Genomic DNA, 21,201 nt, shown 5'->3' with positions numbered 1-21,201 from the left:
TTTAGATGCTCACGGTCAGGGCCTGCTCTTTGGAGTCTGACCAGAATCAAGCTGCTGACTGCATCTGTCCAATGCAGAGACTATCTCTGCAAGCACACTTGGGACTTTTTTTTTTTTGCGGGGGGGAGCTTTACTGACGTATAACTGACAAATAAAATTCTAAGGTATTTAAAGTGCATCCTTAGCTAAGGAACCTGTAGTCTCAGTGGGCTAGCAGGGTTGGGTTGGGGGAAAGATCCTTGGAATAAGGAGGGCAAGGATTGAAATAGGCAACGTCTCCCCCCACCCCACCCCCTTTTATAGGGAGTAGTTTCCTAACTGGAGTGGGTAAGGGGTCTTTGGAAAAGATGCCTGGACCTGTCCTGGAGTCCTAGCTCAGCTGTGCCCTTGAAGTGACACGATAAGGGGGAAGGTGCATGCCAGGCCTCCCCATCCCCCAACTCTGTTAGCGTGGTTCTAAAATTGCGGGTGAGGGGCTGTGTTGAGTGAGGCGAGGAACAGAGATTCGTCAGCCCCAACGCTGCTCTCACGCTGTGGGAGGCGACAGACTCCAGTGTATGGTCACAGCCCCAGCCAAGGGAAAGGAATTTTGAGAGAGCGAGCGAACGAGCGAGATTGATTATGTGGCTCTGGGGCTTGAGGACCAAGCCTAAAGAGAGGAAGGGAAAGGGAGATATTTACGTAGAGATCGGACAATTTACTAGGAACTGCTCTCCAAATAGAACGTACGGTTTGGACAAAGACTTGTTGGCATGAAAAAGCATGATATGCTCAGGTAGCTAATTTTCCAGAACCGCTGAAGAGTAAAAAGGGGAGGTGGGAGACGTGCGTTCGGTAAGCAGATCCACATACCAACCTGAGGGGGGTGAGTTTTGTCCAGAGAGTAAGGCAAGTCGCCACCCTTCTCTGGGCCTCGGCATAATAAGGCAGAAATGAAAGACTCACTCCTCCTCCCGCACAAAGGCGCTGGGAGTCCGCCTGCCAGCCGGAGGGGGCCACTGCCTCCCAAGCCGAAACCTGCAGACTGTACTGGTTCCCCCCCCCACCCCAGATCATGACGTCAAGCACTCCTAGCGACGCACTAGCAGAAGCTTTCTCCGGGACTCGGAGAACGGGCTTCGCCACCTCCCAATCCTGCCCCTCATTGGCTAGAAACAACTGCTCGTCTAGGCCGTTGTTAGCGGCGACGTAGGCGGGCACAATCTTTGTCGCTAAGATACTACGTACTTCCGTTTCCTCCTCCCCCTCTTCGAGGCTCTGGCAAACTTAATGTCCCTTCGGCCAATGGCAAATAGGCGGTAGGCGGGACTTCATTTGTTCGGACCAAAGAAACGCAGGCTTGGCCCGGTCATTGGGCAATAATTGTGGGGCAGCCCCTGTAAAGTGGCTCGGGCGTCCCCACGCCCTCTTTTCCTCCTCACAGCCCAGGCCCTGCCTACCCCCGTTTTAGTAAGGCGCTGGCCGCAGTCTGACAGGAACGGGACGGAGCCAAGATGGCGGCGGCCGACGGCGACGACTCGCTCTACCCCATCGCGGTGCTCATAGACGAGCTACGCAACGAGGATGTTCAGGTCCGGAGGCAACGGGGGACTTGGGGAAGACGGGAAGGGGGACCTGGGAGCACGGGCGTCCCTCGCGGAGAGGGTTCAGTGTTCGCCGAGAGTGGCGGAAGGGGGCGGCGGCCAATCAGCATTCCACTCTCATCTCTCTCGGTCCCCGGACTCAGTGAGACGGCGCCCGGGATTGGGTGTCGGCCCAGCGGCGCGCGGGGGCGAGGGCAAGCTTGGAGGGTCCCGGGCCTTGGGGGCCGCGACCCAGCAGGGGCTTGGACGACTGGGTCGGGGAGAGGCGAGGGGAGGGCTCGGTGATTGGCGGCGGCCCTTGCATGGCCCCTTGGGGATGGGGTGGGCGCGTGACTTGCTCCGAGTTGGGGAAGGGCCGCCTGGTTGATGGGGACCCGGGTAGGTTTTCTCCCTGTTGGGGCTCAGCGCTGTGGGGTATACCCTCCAAATGGGCACTGAGATGTGAAAGCTGACTTCCTAATTCCTGCTCTCCCACCCGCCTCCGTTTGTGGTGTAGACCCCCGAAGGGGAGAGGGAGGCGGAAGCCCATTCCCAAGGGAGCAACTAGCTAAATTCAGCAGCAAATTACGAGGTGGAAAGTCGCCCCCCTTCTGGGAGCCTCCCATTGCGTGGGGGGGGTGGGCAGTGTACTAAACGGGCTAACATTTCTGGTGAGGGGGGAGGGGGCTCAGGGCCCTGAGGCCAGCCGGCGAGGGATTGAGAAGAGGTAGGGTTCTAGGGTTTGCCCATCCCAGCCCCGCCTCTCACCCGCCGAGTGACCTTGTGCCGATTACCTCACGGATCTGGGCCTCTGTTTTCCGTAAACTGGTCTAATAATAGTCCCGGTCTCATTGGGTGGTTGTGAGGGACTGAACGAGTTAATAATACGAGTCAGGTAGAATGGCGCCTGGTCTGTTGTAAGGATCCGGTAAATGCTAGCTGTAGTTATGGGGAGTGGTGACTGAAGAGTTCGCATCTGGGCCTCAATTTCCCCGTTTATAAAATTGAGCGGGTTGCACTGGCGCAGCCCCCAGCCTCTGAGGTCCCGGCTCTGTGACTCTAGTTCAGTAGTCAGACAGGCAGAGGGTGAGCTCCTGGCTCTTCCACTTCTTGCTGATTGACATGGGCAAGTTAATCTCTCCAAGCCTCGGTTTCTTCTTCTGTCAAATAGAGGTGATTGTCTAACTCATAGGGCTGTTGTAGGAATTCGTTGGTTCAATAGACACCTGCCACATATCAGCTGTGGTGATGAGGATGTGATTCATGGTGATGCCAGTTGTTGTACAAGAGACCGATGTGAATCGGAACCGAATACATTGTTCACACGTATGAGACGTGGTGGACAGGAAACAGCAGGATGTTGTGATACTGAGTCAGTAAAAATTATTGGGCCTCTGCTCTGTGTTGGGCACTGTTGTAGGCACAGGTATACAACAGGGAAAAAGTCAGACAAAATCTGGCCTTGTGGAGCTTACCTTGTAGTGAGGGGAAAAAGACAATAAACAAGACAATAAGGAAAAGACGTATTATGTTAGATGGGGATAAGTACTATAGAAAAAATAAAGGAAGCGGGTGGAGGATGCGGATTCAGAGTGGTCATTGAAGGCCTTGCCGAGAAGGTGGTGTCTGAGCAAAGATCTGAAGGGGGCAGGGGAAGGAGCCTTGAGGCTTTCCGGGCAGAGTACCCAGCAAGCACAGAGTGGGGTGGGGAAGATTCATTTTAAGACGGTCAGTCAGGGAAAAACCCCTCCGAGGATGTAGAGTTTAAGACCAGAAGAAGGAGTCAGCTCCCAAAAGAAGATGGGGAAGAGCCTTCCAGGAAGAGAGAGGAAACAAATAATGGCACTAGCTCTCAACCCAGGGTGATTTTTGCCCACGAGGGGACATTGGCAACATCTGGAGACATTTTTGCCTGTCACAACTGGGGAAGTGCTACTGGCATCTAGTGGATAGAGGTCAGGGATTTGCTAAACGTACAATGCATAGGACCGCCTCCACAGCAAAGGATCATCCACCCAAACTGTCCATCGTGATGAGATTGCGAGAAGCCCTCTATGGGAAAGTCCTGAGGTAAATGTAGTGGTTTAAAAGAACACAGATTTATTATCTTACAGTTCTGGAGGTCAGTAGTCTGACACAGGTCTCACTGGGCTAAAGTCACAGTGTTGTCAGGATTATAGTCCTTTCTGGAGGCTCTAGAGGAGAATCTGTGTCCTTACCATTTTCCAGGTTCTGGAGGCTGCCTGCATTTCTTGGCTTGTGGCCCCTTTGTCCATCTCTAAAGCCAGCAGCGTTGCGTCTCTGTGACCGTTCTACTGTAGTCACATCTCCTTCTGACCAGCCGGGAGAGGGTCTCTGATTTTAAGGATCCATGTGATGAGATTGGGCCCACCTGAGTAATCCAGGATTCTCTCCCCATCTCAGGGTCCTTAACCTTGATCACACCTGCCAAGTCCCTGTTGCCATGTAAAGTGACATACAGCTTCTAGGGCTCAAGATATGGACATCTTTGGGAGGCCATTATTCTGCATACCATAGTCGCTGGGTTGCAAGGTAGAGATCGAGAGGGAAAAGTGGTAGGAGCCTGAGGATGGTGGTGAAGTGCCCTTTTTTTTTTTTAAACATTTTCAAGTAATTTAATTTTTCTTTTTGTTTATTTGTTACTTTTATTGCACTGAAGGCTGAAGGGGAATTATTTATTCAGGAAATACGTAAGGAGTGCCAGGTGCCTGCTGGCTCCCTGAGATGGGAGCGTGCTCAGTGAGTTCAGAGAATAAGGCCAGCGTGGTAGCCGCAGCACAGTGACTGGCAGAGTGGTGGCAGGTGAGGACTAATCCCGGGCTAGATCAGGTGAGGCCTGTGGACCAGTAGGGCAAAGGCTCTGGTGAGGTGGGGGAGCCAGTTCAAGGCTTTGCGTAGAGAAATGACATGTTCTGACTTCTGACTGCCGAGTAGGGGCCGGGCAGGAGCAGATAGACTTACCAGGATGCCATTGCAGAGCAGCCAGGACCAGCGCTGGCAGGCAGGTGGGGGGAAGTGGTGAGATTGGGGGTATCTTGAAAAGGAGGGTTGTTGAGATTTGCTGATGGATTGGATGCACGGTGGTGAGTGATGTGGAAGGAGAAGTCAAGGATGACTGAGATTTGAATCCCAGCTCTACCGGTTTGCTCCCTTTATGCCCTGCACCAGTGCCTTCCCCTTTTTGGGGTCCAGATTCCTCATCTATAAGGAATAATGATGAGGAAGCAGCAGCTACCTGGTTGAGAAGTTGCAGTGGAATTGGCATGTTAAGTGGCTGCCTCAGAGAAGGCGTTCAGTAAGTGATGACCTTGTTCAGTTATCGTGGTAGCTTGTGGTTTTATACTTGGGAAAGTAAGCTGCAAAGAGATCACCTCCCCAGCCAGTAAGAGGCGGTGGCTGGATTGCATCATCTCAGGGGTGTTTGGGGCACCATGTTTCTTAAAATGTGGTCCACCGGTTGAGAGGCCAGGTTTCTATGTTATTAATACTGTCTCTGCCTCAGTTTTCTCATCTATAAAAGGGAATAGGGAATTCCCTGTCGGTCCAGTGGTTGGGACTCGACACTTTCACTGCTGTGGGTCCAGGGTTCAGTCCCTACTTGGGGAACCAGGATCCTTCAAGCTGCGCGGCTTGGCAAAAAAAAAAGAGAAAAGGAAAAAAATGGGAATAAGTTTTAATTTAGCAGTTTAGAGGGGTGTTGCGAGGATTAAATAGGTTAGTACGTGGAAAACGCTTAGAACAGTGCTTGATGTATTTTAAGTTTTCATTAAATGTCTGCTGGTGGTGGTGGTGAAATAACAAGGGCCTCAATTGTCTGAGGTGAGGTGCTACAGGCATTTTAAAAGCTATTCTAATGGTTACTCTAGAGCAGCAGTTCTTACCAGGGGACAAATGTCTGGGGATATTTTTGGTTGTCATGACTGGTGGAGCGAGTGCTACAGGCAGCTAGTGGGGGAGAGACCAGGGATGCTGTCCGACATCCCGCGCTGCCCAGGCCCTTCCCCACCGCAGAGGATGGCCCAGCCCCAGGGGTCAGTGGTGCCAAGGTTGAGAAACCCTGCTGTATGCCAGCCTGCTAAGTGTTTTGTGTGCATTCGTTGAGTCTTAACAAAACACATCTGAGATAGGTGCTAGTTTTCTTTCCATAAATGTTTTTTGATTGTCAAATGTCAAACAATAGAGAAAATAGTACCAAATCCAGATTCAGCAGTTTTTTTAAAGTTTTACCACATTTTTTCACCTGTCCCTCATCCTCCCCCACCCCCCCCCCCTTTTTTTTTTTTTTCCTCCGGTACGCGGGCCTCTCACTGTTGTGGCCTCTCCCATTGCGGAGCACACGCGCCAGACGCTCAGGCTCAGCGGCCATGGCTCACAGGCCCAGCCGCTCCGCGGCATGTGGGATTTTCCCGGACCAGGGCACAAACCCGTGTCCCCTGCATCGGCAGGCGGACTCTCAACCACTGCGCCACCAGGGAAGCCCATCCCCCCCTTTTTTTTTTGCTGAGTATTTTAAAAATAAATCCCAGGCCCCAGATATTTTCTCCTACGTATTTCGTTATGCACCTATAAAACAACAGACATTTAATAACCACAGTGCCGTGGTGGTTAGCTAACAAAGTTTTTACAGTGATTCTTTGGTATCATCTAGTAGTCGGTTCATAACCAGATTTCTCTGATTCCAGAAATGTTCTTTTACAGTTAGCTTGTTTAAATCAGATTCTGAATGTGGCTATGAATCTTCATTCTGAAATTCTTCTCTTTTTTTTTTTTTTTTAAAAGGGCTTGAAATGCTTGGCTTATTTATTTAATTTTGGCTGTGTTGGGTCTTCATTTCTGTGCGAGGGCTTTCTCTAGTTGTGGCAAGCGGGGGCCACTCTTCATCGCGGTGCACGGGCCTCTCACTATCGCAGCCTCTCTTGTTGCGGACCACAGGCTCCAGATGCGCAGGCTCAGTAATTGTGGCTCACGGGCCCAGTTGCTCCGCGGCATGTGGGATCTTCCCAGACCAGGGCTCGAACGCGTGTCCCCTGCATTAGCAGGCAGATTCTCAACCACTGCGCCACCAGGGAAGCCCTCTTCCCATTTTTTACATAAGGCTACTCAGTCATTGTCACACCACCCAGTAAGTACTGAAACTAGGACTTAGCCAAGGGCACTGGGTTTCAGGGCAGCACTCTTCACCACCGAGCTGGGCCCCTGTGGGCACAGCGTGTAGGCCCAGAGGAGACACAGAGGAGGCAGTGCCATGGTTGGACGCATTCCAGGGTTTCAGATCCTGGACTGGCCACTTTACGAGTTACTCAACTCTTCTGGGCCTTGATTTTCTTGTTAAATGAGGAAAAGGGTGGAAGACACACCTGGCAGGGCTGTTGTGAGGATTAAGTGAGATAAAATGTAAAGATAGCAGGTATTCACCATGGTCAAAGACATCATGGCAGCATGCCCCTGTGTCCTCATCTTAGAAATATGACAGCACAGGCTCCGACTTCTTTTCAAGGAGTACATGGGGATTTGAAGCAGAACTTAGGAATAAGGCTGCCCTCTGAGAGTTTAAAAAGAAGTTGGTATAGGGTGATGGTGAAGAACATGGGTTCAAGTTTCAGGCTCTGCCATGCCTTCACTGGGGAACCTGCATTTTTAAAAACTTGAAAAATATTTATATTTTTGCTTTTTGATGTGCCCAGCCCAGTACTAGGTTCAGGAATCACCAGTTGGTAATAGTCGTGTCCCTTCTTCATCCCAGAGGCAAGTCACCTTCCAAAAGGGGGAACAGGCACATCCATAAATAATCATAACACCAGGCAAACTGCTAGGGAAGTATTTGTTTGTGCTGCAGTTTCCAAGGAGGTGGTGAGATTACTTTTTCTGTTTCAATTTACCTGTTTCTTTACCCTGCTCAAGAAATACAAATACGTGAGAAATAACGATGAGAATGATGGTTAACACTTGGGTGCTTGCTACGTGCCGGGCTCTGTCTTTGTGTCTTCCTTATTTGATTATCCCAGCAATCCTGTGAGGCAGGCATTGTTGTAATAACCGTCTTACAGTGAGGAAACTCAAGCTTTGAGGTGCCTGGGATTTATCTGGAGACCCTTAGCTGATTGGTGAAACCAGAGTACTGGCTCATTCGTTACTTTAAAAAAGAAAAAAAAAGCTGCAGAAAGAGATTGTGGGGCCCACTTCACTCTTGGGTGATGCAGAACTTTTCACACCCATCCACCCACACATACCCACACACATTATGTTCATTGAAAAACATGATTCTTCGTGGAATGAGGTGGAAGGATGTTTAGGACTTTTGGTTTTTTTTGACTCTGTTGGGTCTTCACTGCTGCGTGCAGCCTTTCTCTAGTTGTGGCCAGCGGGGGCTACTCTTTGTTGCGGTGCATGAGCTTTTTATTGCGCTGGCTTCTCGTTGCAGAGCACGGGCTCTAGGCGCGTGGCCTCTAGAGCGCAGGCTCAGTAGTTGTGGCACACAGGCTTAGTTGCTCCGCAGCATGTAGGATCTTCCCGGACCAGGGATCGAACCCGTGTCCTTTGCATTGGCAGGCGGATTCTTAACCGCTGCGCCACCAGGGAAGTCCCGATGTTTAGGACTTGATAGGAGGTGAAGAGGCACTTGTGTGGCCCACTGAGCATTTTCCCAGGCTTAGGGTCACTGTTAAAGCACCCATGTTGCAGACCCCTCCACACTGCTCATTATCAGCCACCAGCTCTACCAAACAGTAACAGTTCGGAGCATATTCCTCCAGATTCTTTTGGACTCTTACTCTTTGCCAGGCGCTCTCCTGGGATTTTGGGGCACAGAGTGCAGAAGACAGAGTCCCTGCCCTTGTGAAGCCCACATTCTAGTGGGGAAGGATAAACAGTGAACAAAGAAGAACAGTTGACCCTTGAACAACACGGATTTGAACTGTGCAGGTCCACTTATGTGGGTCGTTTTCAGTAGTAGATACTACAGTGCTACGTGATCTACACTTGGTTGAATCCACGGATGGGAAACGTCAGATACGGAGGTACCACTATAAGTTATACTCAGGTTTTCAACTGCGGAGAGGGTGGGCACCCCTAACCCTCATGTTCAAGGATCGGCTGCATATGTCGGAAGTGATGAGTTAAGATGTATAGAGAGGGACGGGGGCATGCTGGTTTACCCAGGGTAGTCACTGGTGAGGATTAAGCAGGGGCGTGAATGCAGTGAGAGGGCCCTGGGCTGTCTGGGGGGAAGGGTGTCTCAGGCTGAGGAAGCAGCAAGTCAGCAAGTGTGAAGACCTGGGCTGACAATACGTTTGCATTTTAGTTACTGTCAAGGGAACCACTGTGACAGGAACCCAGGGAGCAAGAGGAGGGCGTGGGAAGTGAGAGTGGATCCGTGGACAGGGACCACGTCATGTTGGGCCTTGTAGTCCATAGGAGGGCCTTCGGGCTTTACTCGGCTTGTGGAGGGAATGTGTACTACCTGTGGGCTCATACTGTACGTGGTCATGTCAGGGAAGCTCCATGGCTTGAACGTGACGTGGGTTTTAAAAAGTGAGTAGTGTTTCTATGTGGATGTAGTGGTGGGAAGGGAGATTTTATTTATTATTTATTGTGTCTCATGTACTAGCCTGAGGACTGCTGGGGATGCAGGCATCCCCAGCCCATGGTGATAAGCGTGGCCATGGAACCATAGATGACCAGTGTGGTAGGTCTTGGTGGGGACATGCTTGGGGACAGTGCACAGTGAACTCTTATGGCTACAACTGGATGAAGGGACGGTAAAGGTTTCTTACTGATTTTAATAGCTGCTCTCTCAGGAATGTTCCAGAGAACTCAACCAACAGTCATTTAAATAAGGGTTCACTTTTGCCTCATGTAACAAGTTCAGCAGCTCAAGGATATCACAGAATTGGGTTAGAGCGTGCAGTTCTTTTGACCTACTTCGTGTGGTCACGAGATTGCTGCATCAGCTGCTGTCTTACGTCCTCGTGGAACCACACTGAAAGCAGGGGCCGACTAGGGCAAGGAGCCGGTTCTTGTCCTCCTCCCTTTTGTCAAAGAGGAAAATCTTTCCTGGAAGCTCCTTGGCCAATTTGTCCTTATGTCTTTGTGTCCAGAACTAGGTCATTGACTGGGTTAGTTGGGATTAAGGTTGGCTGTAAATAACAGGAAAATTCTATAAATATGTGAGACTTAAATGAGCTTGAAGTTTATTTCTGACTCACAGTCAAAAAGTCTGGTGGCAATCCAAGCTGGTGTGACACTCTAGGTGTTAGGGTCCCAGGCTCTTAGACATTGTTCTCTGTTTGGCCTCTATCCTGCCCTCCCCATTCTCAGGTTATCTCAAGACCCCAAGATGGCTGCTGAAGCCCCAGCCATCATAGCCCCATTCTAAACAGGAAGTAAGGATGAAGGATATGACCCCATCTCCCCATAAGGACACTTCTAGGAGTCACACACACCATTCCCACTGGCCAGACATTAGTCTCATGGTCATATCCAAATGCACAGGTGATTCAGAAATATCTTTGCCGAGGGTTCATGTCACAGGTGAAAACCAGAGGTTATGAGTGGCAGTATAGCCCAGTGCAGGAGCTCTTAACCTGGGGCCCATCTGGCATTCAGGTCCAAGAATTTGGATGAGAAAAATAACATCTTTATTTTCACCAATCCCTAACTCAAATTTAACTTCTATTATGAATTACATTTATACATACTAGTATGTTATAGCGTATTATAAATAGTGTTAGCAAAACCTATGACTGTCACCAGTGGTCATCATGACTCTTTAGAGCTCATTTCAGCTGTCGCAGGTGCTTCTAGGGCTGTTTATGCTCACCTCTGTTTCAAAATTGTGATCATTTAAAACCTGCTAAGGGGTTCGTAGTGCACCCCCCCAACTGAAAAACACCAGAAAACAGAAATACGAATTGATGGTATTGGCTCAGAGCCAAGTGGCTGGGGTTCAAATCTTGCCACCTGAGAGCTGTGTGAGGTTTTGTTTTCTCTGCCCCAAAATGGGTGATCCTGTGTTTACCTCACAGTTGTGAGGATCAAATGAGTGAAAACATTGGCACCTAGAACACTGCCTGGCGCATAGTGAATACCAAGGAAATGTCTGTAATTATTACTCTGTCACTGTGAGAGAAGGGAAAAGAGATGTCGGTGGGCAGCTAGCCAGCTGCTGCTCATGTCCTTGATACGTGGACGAAAATCAGGGTGCCGTCAACCGAGCAAGGTTGCCATAGCTGCCATTACTCATCTTCCTCTGGTGCGAGGCTGCTCCCAGTATCATGTCGCTTTGTACTCACAAAGTACAAAGGATAGGTATTATTACAGTCCCGCATTTCACAGAGGAGAAAATTGAGACTCAAAAAGGTACGAAGAGTGGCCCAAGGTCCCACAGCTAATGTGAAAAGCAGCTTAGCCTTGAACCCAGATAGTGTATCTAAAGCCCGCCCTGTTGCTGCCTTTCTTAAGCGTTCACGGTGCCATATATGCCAAAGAAACCAGCAGCTATTCTTAAAACCAAAAGCAGAATCTCCAGAGACGGCAGTGGAAGGAAGGGGGCTGTCCACCATCATCTCTCCTAAATGACAGTGTGATGTTGAGATTAATAAGAGGCAGGGCATCTGGCTTCTGGACACGGCTCTGCACCTTTCCACCAGGTGACAGCTTCTCTGCACATCAGTGTGCTTACCTTTGAAAGGGAGGATTCTAGTAACAGCACCCACCTCAGAGCACAGTTCTAAGGAGTGAATGTATTCGTTATCCATGCCAAGCACATAGTAAGCAGTCAGTAAATGTTAGCAGCTGTTGTTACTGTCATTGTGATTGTCCCCTGCCAGCATCCTGTGCTCTGGGCCACGCGTGCTTTTCCGTGTAGCCCAGCTGAGAGAAGAACACAGATTCAACTTGGTGACAGAGAAACAGGCAGCTAAGTCAGCACTTACTCTGATACATTCTCGAGGACAATTTCAAACGTACAGAACATCGAAGGACTAGTACAAGGGCCAGAAGACTACAGCGTGTGGGCCAGATTCTGCCCCGCAGCCTTGCAGGTGTAGTTTTATTGGAATGCAGTCATGCCCACATATTGTCAGGGTCTTTGGATGTTTTTGTGCTGCAGAGACACAGTTGAGTGGTTGAGATAGAGACCGAGTGGCCTGCAAAGCTGAAAATACTTCCTGGCAATTTACAGAAAGTCTGCGCACCTCTAGACCGGTCCAGTGAGCACCTGTGTGCTTACCACTCAGATTCAGTGAGTGTTCGTGTTAACCATATTTAGTCGTTTATCTGTTTCTGTAGGTCTGTCTTTATATACATTTAATTTTGGGCTAAAAATAAGATGCAGGCCTTGAAGATCCTTTTACTACCAGGATGGTGAGTGCTTGGACTACCTCAAGCCCAGGTGGTCCAAAAACCCAGTGACGTGGTATGAAAAGTGCGGTGTGTGTGTTTTTCTGAGGTGAGGCCACCATAGCATTTCTTGAGGTTCTCATCATTGTGATTCCCAAAGAGAGTCTTAAACCCCTTAAACCAGAGGGGATGCAGGATGCCAGTCACTTGCAGACCTGTTCGCAGCTGCATGGGGCCTGGGAAAGAATAGGCTGGGGGATCCCTTGCTGCTCTCCTTGACCTGGTCCCTCCTTATTCCTTCCTTCCTTCCGGGAGGAGGATTCCTGCTTGGCCTGGCGCGACTTACTCACCCTTGAGGGCGTCGCCTTCCACTCACACGCACGAGCTCACTGCCTTCCGGCCACAGCCGAGCGGCCCTGTTGTCAGGATGGAGACACAGGAAGAGAGGTTTCCCAGTCAGATGGCAGCAGCTGGGGGCTGGGTCTCAGTGCTCACTCAGGCAGCTTTCTGCGCCTCCACGGTGGTGGAAAGGTGGCTAGTCATGCCCCCGGGGACGAGAGGATCAAATGCGGTCCTAACACCAACAGGCTGAGCCTGGGACCCGCTGTGTGTCAGCGGAGTGTGTGAGATTCCGAGGGTCACCACAGCAAAGCATCACATCTTCGGTGGCTTCAAACAGCCACGAGTGTTCTCTCTCAGTTCTGGAGGCCAGAAGTCTGAGATCAAGGTGTCAGTAGTGTTGGTTCCTTCGAGAGGCTGTGAGAAGAGCTGTCTCCCCAAGCTTCTGGTGGCTGCCCGCCATTATAGTGTTGTTTGTTCTGTTATCACCGTTAGCCAACAGTCCTGGTTACAGTCCCACTCTACACCGTCTGAGCTGTGTGACCCTTGGGAGGGACTTTCATTCCCTGAGCCCGTTTCCTCTTCTCTGGGGCAGGGCTTGTAACCCTCTGCTTGTGAGAGTTAAATGAGACAGTGCAAGTGAGTGCTTGGGCTGGGACTGGGCCCAGAGTAAGCTGGGAACGTGGCTACCGCCCTTAGAGTGCAAGGCTCAGTGTGTTAGCCTTGCTGAGCGCGGGAGGGGCCAAGAGCAGGAGGGTGGGGACGGTGGGGAGGCGGGGGGGCGGGGGCAGTGTCGGACAGGGTGGTCCTCGAAAGTGCCACGAGGGGTGTTGGCTCAGTGCGACCCGCCGGATGCTTTTGCTGAGGCTGCTGCTGCCATTGTGATTTAATGACTCAGGGTCTCAGAGTGACTTGGTAGACTTGCCAAGTTATTCCTCAGCACCCCACACACGCTTAGCAAGGCTTCCAGGGGCTGACTGGGTCCAGAGGTGTCAGACTCCCTTAAGCCTGGGCTTGCTAACATTCTCCCTTCCTTTTCTTGTTCTGTCATTAGCTTCGCCTCAACAGCATCAAGAAGCTGTCCACCATCGCCTTGGCCCTCGGGGTAGAAAGGACCCGCAGTGAGCTTCTGCCCTTCCTTACAGGTACAGGTCCTCCTGGGGCCCAGGTCGATTGGGGGCTCCCGGGGGTGGTTCCTGCCAGGTGAGAGACGCCCCTCTGGATTTAACAAGCTGTTTGTAAGTGCCGTGTGCTGGGGGCTGGGGCTGGGGCTGGGGCAGGGACTGGTGAAAAGCGCTCTGGAGGCACATAGAGCCAGGTTTGAATCGAAGCTCCAGTGACTTTAGGCGAGTTACCTCACTGTTCCATAGAGTTGTTATGTGTAAATGGGCATAGCCGACATGTGATGTAGCATTGTTGTGAACATTAAATAATAGCAATAACAGCTAACAGTTACTATATATATACCTAATGTGCCAGGTGGTGTTCTAAACCCTTTCTTTCTTGTGAGGATTGAGTTCGTTCACATAGAGCTGTGCTCAGTAAATGTACACCACCATTGTTGTCCAAGTTAATCTCACAGTAACTCCTTAAGGTAGGTAAGACTGCTGCCCCCATTTTGTAGATGAGGAAACCGAGGCATGGAGAGATGAGGTAACTTATTTGGTCCTACAGTTAGGAGGTGCTCCAGAGGGGATGTTTATCAAGTCACGCTGGCTCCAAACTCGACAGTGTTGGTTAATGACTCATAGCACAGACTTGGGTCCCAACTACCTGGGCTCAAATCCTAGCTCTACCACTTTCTAGCTGTGTGACCTTGGGCGAGATGCTTCATATCTGCCCGCCTCCGATCCTTCATGTGTGAGATGGGCATTAATAGTTCAACCTAATATGAAGATGAAATAAGATCCCACGTGAAGTGCTCAGCATGTGGTAAGTGCTTGCTGAGGTGTGTTAGCGATTAGACTGTTCCTGTGCTCTCCTGTCTGTGAAGGTGTACTTAAAGCGCTTGACACAATGTCTGATACAGACTGGATCACCAGTTAATGGTAAATCCTCTGTTCCCATCATTCTTATTATGACTTCGTACTTCATACTAATTAAAATCGCCAGTAAAGGCTCAGAGTTAGCTGTGCTTTGTCCCTAGTGAAACTCTTTCATCTCTGATCCTCTCACTTGGGCCTAATGATGGTGCTGGGAGGCGGGAGGGAGGCAGGGACTCTCACCCCCTCATCATTTCACACTGGGGGAGTTGAGGCTTGAGGGGATGTGCAGGGACTTGCCCACAGTCACAGCTGATGACTGAGGAGCTCAGGGTTATCTGCTTCTGAGCACCACATGGGGAGGAGGCATCTGCACACGTGACATTGAGCAGATGACCTCAAACCAGTGGCTTCCACGGGTGAACTGTTGGAGAGACTTGAAGGCTTTAGAGCACTGAGACCCGGACGGCCTCGGGGGCAAGGGGTACAGGGAGTGTGGTACGGCAGTGTAAAGCAGTGGCTAAAAAGTTGTAGAGAAAAGAGTTGGAAGGACCTGGGTTTGAAACCCAGCTGTGCCACCAACCTGCTGGGCACACCTGGCTAAGCCATTCCACCTCTCCCAGCCTTCAGCTCCCCTCTCTGCAGAGGGGGTAAAGCAGGCCCTAACTCACAGGATGGCTGGCGGATCCGGTGCTCCACGCGGCACGTGCTGCGGGCAGTTTTCTTGGTGGAGGTTGGCGGGGAGGCTGCCTGGAGGGAAGCCGGCAGGAGTGAAGGGCGGACGGGGCCAGGATTGAACGTGGCGCTTTGCATGGTGAGGGCTGCAGGGAGAGACGCAGGGGCAGCGTTAGGGTGGAGGTTGACGGGTCTGGGCCAGAGAGGCTGGGGGGGCAGTTGTGTGGAGGTGGGAAGGGTGGAGATCTGATGGTGCTGGCAGCTCCCCGTATGTTTGGCGTCCAGGGATGCAGCTTGACCAAGGAGTCTGTACTGGAGGTGGAGTTGAGTATGAGTTGAGGATGTCCTTAAGGTCTCCAGGAAAGGAACAGAACAGGGAGGGTGATCTGAACTGTCCACAGTGGGAGCCGGCGAAACCCGAGGTGGGAGGGAGCCTGAGAGCAGGACACGCCAGAGCCACGCCGGCCAGAGTTTAGTAAAGCACTAACTCGTGCTGGGCCCCAAGCTGAGCTCTTCACAGAAAGCAGTTATTTCCCTTCAGTCTCAGAACAACGCTGTTGTTGTGATTTGGGGGATGAGAAAAGAGTCTCAGGCCAAGTGAGTTGCCACACACCCAGCCAACAATAGAGCAGGATTTGAACCTACCACAGGATGGGCATATGCCTCACGTACACTCAGGGAGCTGAGATGCCAGCCTAGACGCCAGGGATGCTAGCATCTTCTGCCATAGTCGTTCCCATCGCCTCAGCAAAGGGAGGATGGAGCTTGAGAAGGGCCTTTGGATTTAGGTGTTAGGACAGAGCAGTTCTCTTCGCGCACAGTCGTCCCTTCTTTCAGCAAAGTTGAGCAGATGGAGTGCCCACTGTGCTCATCTCTGGCAGAAGCTGGGGCACAGAGAGGAGCCAGTCCTGGACTCGGGTGGTCATAGCCCGCGTGAGGTCTGATAAGGGTGGCCTGGTTGGGCAGTGAGCCTAGAGAAGGGACCTGACCTGTCAGGGTGGCATCCTGGAAATCTTCCAGGAAGCGGTAGCTAAACCAAGTGTCGAAGGATAGAGAGGACTTTCTCAGGCTGAAGAGAGCGGAGTTCCTGGCAGAGGGAACAGTGCTGAGGGTAGAAGCAAAAAGAGCTCCCGTTGACCAGGCTCTGCGCTCATACACATGGTCGCATTTGCTCCTCACTGTGGCCGTCGCTGCAGTGGAGGGATTGGCACCATTTTACAGGTGTGGAGACTGGGATGCAGCGAGGTGGTCTCGCTCCCCCAGTGTCCCACACCTAGTCACGGGCACTCTGTCAGCTGCCCCCAGCCTCTGCCTTCATCTCTGCCCACCCAGGTGGAGGGTGGCTGCCAGTCTGAGGAAGCAGAGTGGAGCCTGCTTGTTCCCAGCTTGGGTTACTGAAGGGTGGGGTCATACTTGGGGTGGAACTGTAACCCAGTCTGTCTTGTCCCACAGACACCATCTACGATGAGGATGAGGTCCTCTTGGCCCTGGCGGAACAGCTGGGCACCTTCACCACTCTGGTCGGAGGCCCTGAGTACGTGCACTGCCTGCTGGTGAGTCTGGAAGGTGGGGAAGGCCCCTGCCTGGCCTTGGCGGGGTCAGACCCATGGTCCTGGCAGCCAGGGCGGGGAGGGGAGAGTGCAGGAGAGGCTGGGGTCATCTTCTCGGAGCAGCTGGGCCTTGGACATTCACTTTAATCCGGCAAGTCAGCAGTGACATTTAATACATCAGCACGAAAACGCGGGTGTCTTCCTAACTGTTGACTGGGCGTGCCTGACCAGCGCCAGGCCCCACCGGCACTCGACGCGTGAGGCTTTCAGTTTGGAGTTAGGCTGGGTTCTTCCACTGCTTGCTGTGTGACTTGTAAGTCACGTAACCTCGAGTCATTAAAACGTACCTTGAGAATCGACTCAAGAAGCCCTTAGCACAGTACTTGGCATGTAGTAAGTACTCACGGATCGTAGCTCCGTTGTCATTAATGCCATGTGTTGTGAGGTCGTGTCCACCCTTTGGGGTAGAGACAGCCACCTGGAGCAACGAGAGGTTCAGTGTCGAAGGTCGCACGGCTAGTGAGTGGCAGAGCTGGGATTCCAGGTGTGTCCGGTTGACTCTCCCCCAGGCCCCACCCACTTCCTGCCTGTGAGACCCTGTGCCGGGTGATGTCTGGGGACAGAGATGGTCAGATACTGATAGCAACTGCTGTTTGGGAGAAGAGAAGGGAGGAAGTGCTCCAGTCTTGTGACCTGGGTTGAAAGACCCTTGGAGGTTGCTCACTGTTCTTCAGAGCCGTGGAACAGCTCTGCCTCCTTTTTTTCCTCCCGATAATTCTTTCATGGTTCCTAAAGACATGTTAGCATGCTGTGGCATGCACTTGATGGTGTTTTACAGTTATTGTCAGCAGGCCTCGTTCCTTTTAGTGGTATGTGAAATAATGTGCTTCTTATTGGGGTCTTGGATCCGAGCAAATATGGTCATTTGCTTTCTTCCAAACATGCATTAAGCGTTGACTCTGAGGAGCTGTGACAGTTATCATTAGACTCTGGTGTCCTGTCTCTCATCTGAGTGCACATGTATAATGGTATATGTGCACACAGAAAATTGTCTGTGAACGAGCTCGTTTCATACATTCTACACAGAGCAGGACTACTTAACACCAGGAGCGTGGTGAGGCCCCTGGACCTACCTGAAAGGGGTCCCTTGAACCCCATGGAACTGTCTGCAGCCCCTGGTGTTTATCTGTCTTTCTGAGGAGAGAATTAATAGCTTTCAGCAGCTTCTCAGAGGACTCAGGAGCAGAGAACACTGTTGAGTACCCCACAGCTTCAACCAGAGCCACAGGCCTGCAGACCAACGGCTGGAACCTGGCTTCCTTCCCCTGCCGAGTCAGCGTCTTCCACTGATCGTTCCCAATGAGGGAAACCCCTGTCATCCCATGCTTCTCTTTGGGGAGCAGTCATGTGTGACCTCTGGGACTGGTATCCGTGAGGATCCTCTGGGCCAGGCAACACTGGGAACCCACAGGCAAGTCAGGTCAGAGTAGCTTCAGCTCGCTCAGCACCTGCAGCGTGTGTTCTGAGTGCCTTACGCACAGTAACCCATCGTGTCCTGCAGCGACCCTGTGAGGCTCGTGCTGGTGTCCCTTCACAGCTGAGGAAACCGAGGCACAAGCTGGGAAGAGGCAGAGCCAGGATTTGAACCCAGGCCCCCAACTCGTTGCCACTACCACTCTTCTGTACTGTCTTCAGAGGGCTCCTGGTTGCCCCACAGGCTGATCCGAGCTGGAATAAAGGGAAACCAGGGACCCTTAGAACCCAGAAGAGGCGGCTGATCTGGGTTAGATGGGATGGGGGAGCTGTCGAGGAGGAGCTCCTGGAGGAGGTGGATTTTGACAAGTTACGGGAAGTGGCTCTTTTGCAACCTGTTCATTCCATGAACATGAGCAAGGACTGTGGGCTCCGGGAACCCAGAGGTGTGTCAGACCCGATCCCGGCCCTCGTTCTCTGTGGTGTGAGTGAGATGGAATTTCACAGAGATCCGTGTAGCTATAGTGTGAGGATTATTTCTGTATCAGCAGCTCTTAACCCTTGTGGAATCATGGGTCCCTTAGATGAAAATAAAAACTCCAGACCCTCTCCTCAAACGAGTAGAGATGATTTTAGGAGGTTCGTGCCTTTCCCCCTCCCCAGGTTTGAGAACCCCACCCTCCATCGCACAGAGGCCTCATGGCAATGGGTCTTCGTTATGCAAAAGCATCATTTGGGGTTTCCTCAATGTGCACCTTCCTGGGCCCTGCCCCCAGAGTCTGATTCTTTAGGTCTGTGCTGGGAGAGGCCTCCTGGGTGATCCTTCTGTGGGTGGTCTGGGAACCACACTGTGAGAACCTCTCCCTGCAGTAAACCCACTGGGGCAGAGACCCTTGGGTGATGTAACTACTGCTTAGCCTTGGTCCCCAGGCCTCTGTTACCGTGACAGGTTACCATAAGTTCCACTTACAGTCACTTGCTACGTATTAATCAATTATTAACTCAATATTTACTGAGGGACTCTAAATGGAAGATTGAGTGCCTCCTGTGTGCTAGCCTGGGTAGTGGGAAAACAAGGAAATAAGAGGAACCCGGTCCCTGCAGTATTGTGACACCACGTCTGCAACCACACCTCTGTGAGCCAGTCCCGCACCCAGAACCCTACGAGAGCGTGTCCCTGTGACACAGGCCGCACACTGAGGGTCCCCAGGCAGGCATGGCATTACGTTTTCCTTGTGAATCATTGCCCCCTCCCTCCCTCCCGTGGCTGTGTTGGGTCCCCGCCACTGCACGGAGGCCCTCTTCAGCTGCGGAGAGCGCGAGCCACTCTGCGCCGTGGTGCGCGGGCCTCTCATTGCAGTGGCCTCTCCTGTTGCGGAGCACGGGCTCTAGGCTCGTGGGCTTCAGTAGTTGTGGCACATGGGCTCAGTAGTTGTGGCTCACCAGCTCTAGAGCACAGGCTGTAGTTGTGGCGCATGGGCTTAGTTACTCCGTGGCATGTGGGATCTTCCCGGACCAGGGCTTGAACCCGTGTCCCCTGTATTGGCAGGCGGATTCTCAACCACTGTGCCACCAGGGAAGCCCCCATTGTCACCTTTTTAAAATGAGTTTTTAAAAATTCTGTTTTTGATTTTTTTTATCATGGTAAATTATAAATAATATTTACCATTTTAAGTGTACTCTTCCGTGATGTTAAGTACATTCACGTTGGGGTGCAGCCATCACTACCATTCATCTCCAGAACTTTCTCATCTTCCCCAAAGAAACTCTGTACTCATTAACCAGTGACCCCCAAGCTCCTTACCCCAGCTCCCAGCAACCACCATTCCACTTTCTGTCTCTGTGAATCTGACTACAGACATACCTCAGAGATATTGTAGGTTTGGTCCCAGACTACCATAGTAAAGTGAATATTGCAATAAAACGAGTCACATGAATTTTTTTGTTTCCTAGAACATATAAAAGTTATGGTTACACTTTACTGTAGTCTATTAAATGTGCGATAGCATTTTGTCACAAAGAGATACATAGACCTTAGTTAATACTTTCTTGCTAAAAAATACTAACCATTATCTGAGCCTTCAGCGAGTTATAGTCTTTTTGCCATAGTAACATCAAAGGTCACTGATCGCAGGTCACCATAACAAATACATTAATAATGAAAAAGTTTGAAATATTGCGAGAATTACCAGAATGTGACACAGACTTGAAGTGAGCAGATGCTGTTGGAAAAATGATGTTGATAGAGTTGGTAGACGCCACAAACGTTCATTTTTTAAAACAGTGCAGTATTTGCAAAGTGCAGTAAAGTGAAGCGCGATAAAACGAGGTGTGCCTGTGCACTGGACACCTCACGTAAAGGAGTCATTCAATATGGAGTCTTTTGCGACTGGCTAATTTCATTTAGCATAATGTCTTCAAGGTTTATCCATGTTGGAGCATGTGTTAAATGCGGTTTTTTTCACAGATAAGAACCTGCCCCTTTTGGCTGCTTTTGGGAAACCGGATTTGCTTTTACCAGCCATGTTTCCCTGTGGTGACAGCTGACAGAGCTGGAAAGCAGCTGTACTCCCTAGGCTGTATGCTCTCCAGTTTGCCACAGTCTCTGCCTCAGTTGTCCCCACCTGTCACCTTTGCCCATTGCTTCAATTCTGTTTCCTGCATGGGCCCTGGAAGCGTTTCCATTTATCATTTCTTTCTACTTTCTTTACCTGTCAGGGCAGGTTGGACTTCAGACCACAGACCTCCACATCTTTGAACAGATTAGGGTAAATTGAGTCTCCCTTCATTAGGTCAGTAATTCCCGAGTTCCTGCCCTGTGCCAAGAGGTCTGCTGGGCTCGGGGGACACAGTGGTGAGCCAGTCAAATGTCCGTAAAGGAACGTGATCACTCTAGGCCTCACAGTAACAAACCAGTGAGAGTCACGAGCCTCAAAGTCCCCCAGTATTGTGAGATCCTGATGCAATTGCCTGTCAGCCCTTTGGAGGTTCTGGAGCCAGCTGGCCCGGTTTAGATCCTGGCTTGTGGCTGTTGTGCTCGGGCAGGTTACTTAGCCTGTCTGTGCCTCAGTTTCCTCTTCATAGGACCTGCTTCGTAGGATTCAGTGAGTTAGAACCAGTGCCCCCCTAGAGTTGTGGCCCTGCTCAGAACATGTAGTAAATAGATGTTCCAGTCGACATCAGTGATGATTCCTGCACTTTGAGAAGCTGGTGACAGTTGCGGCCCTCTCCTCAGAAAGCGACGTGTATAATTGTGAGGTG

General features: G+C 51.1%; 1 protein-coding gene across 2 annotated transcripts in view; it reads left to right on the top strand.

The window, feature by feature from the left end:
* The first annotated feature begins 1,401 nt into the window (after nucleotides 1-1,401).
* The window catches only part of PPP2R1A (protein phosphatase 2 scaffold subunit Aalpha), a 32,768-nt gene continuing 12,968 nt past the window's right edge, over nucleotides 1,402-21,201 (top strand). The window contains exons 1-3 of one of the 2 annotated variants that reach the window (XM_032612722.1): nucleotides 1,402-1,571; nucleotides 13,315-13,405; nucleotides 16,370-16,470. In XM_032612722.1, the coding sequence (XP_032468613.1) occupies nucleotides 1,494-1,571; nucleotides 13,315-13,405; nucleotides 16,370-16,470 (270 nt within the window). In that variant the 5' untranslated portion in view covers nucleotides 1,402-1,493. The remainder of the gene's footprint in view (nucleotides 1,572-13,314; nucleotides 13,406-16,369; nucleotides 16,471-21,201) is intronic. The other variant, XM_032612723.1, reaches the window with a different exon arrangement.

This window comes from Phocoena sinus, chromosome 19 (genome assembly GCF_008692025.1).
Source record: "Phocoena sinus isolate mPhoSin1 chromosome 19, mPhoSin1.pri, whole genome shotgun sequence".
In the NCBI taxonomy this organism is placed as follows: domain Eukaryota; kingdom Metazoa; phylum Chordata; class Mammalia; order Artiodactyla; family Phocoenidae; genus Phocoena; species Phocoena sinus.
The sequence above is the reverse complement of the archived record's forward strand: the minus strand, read 5'-3'. Positions and strand labels throughout refer to the sequence as shown.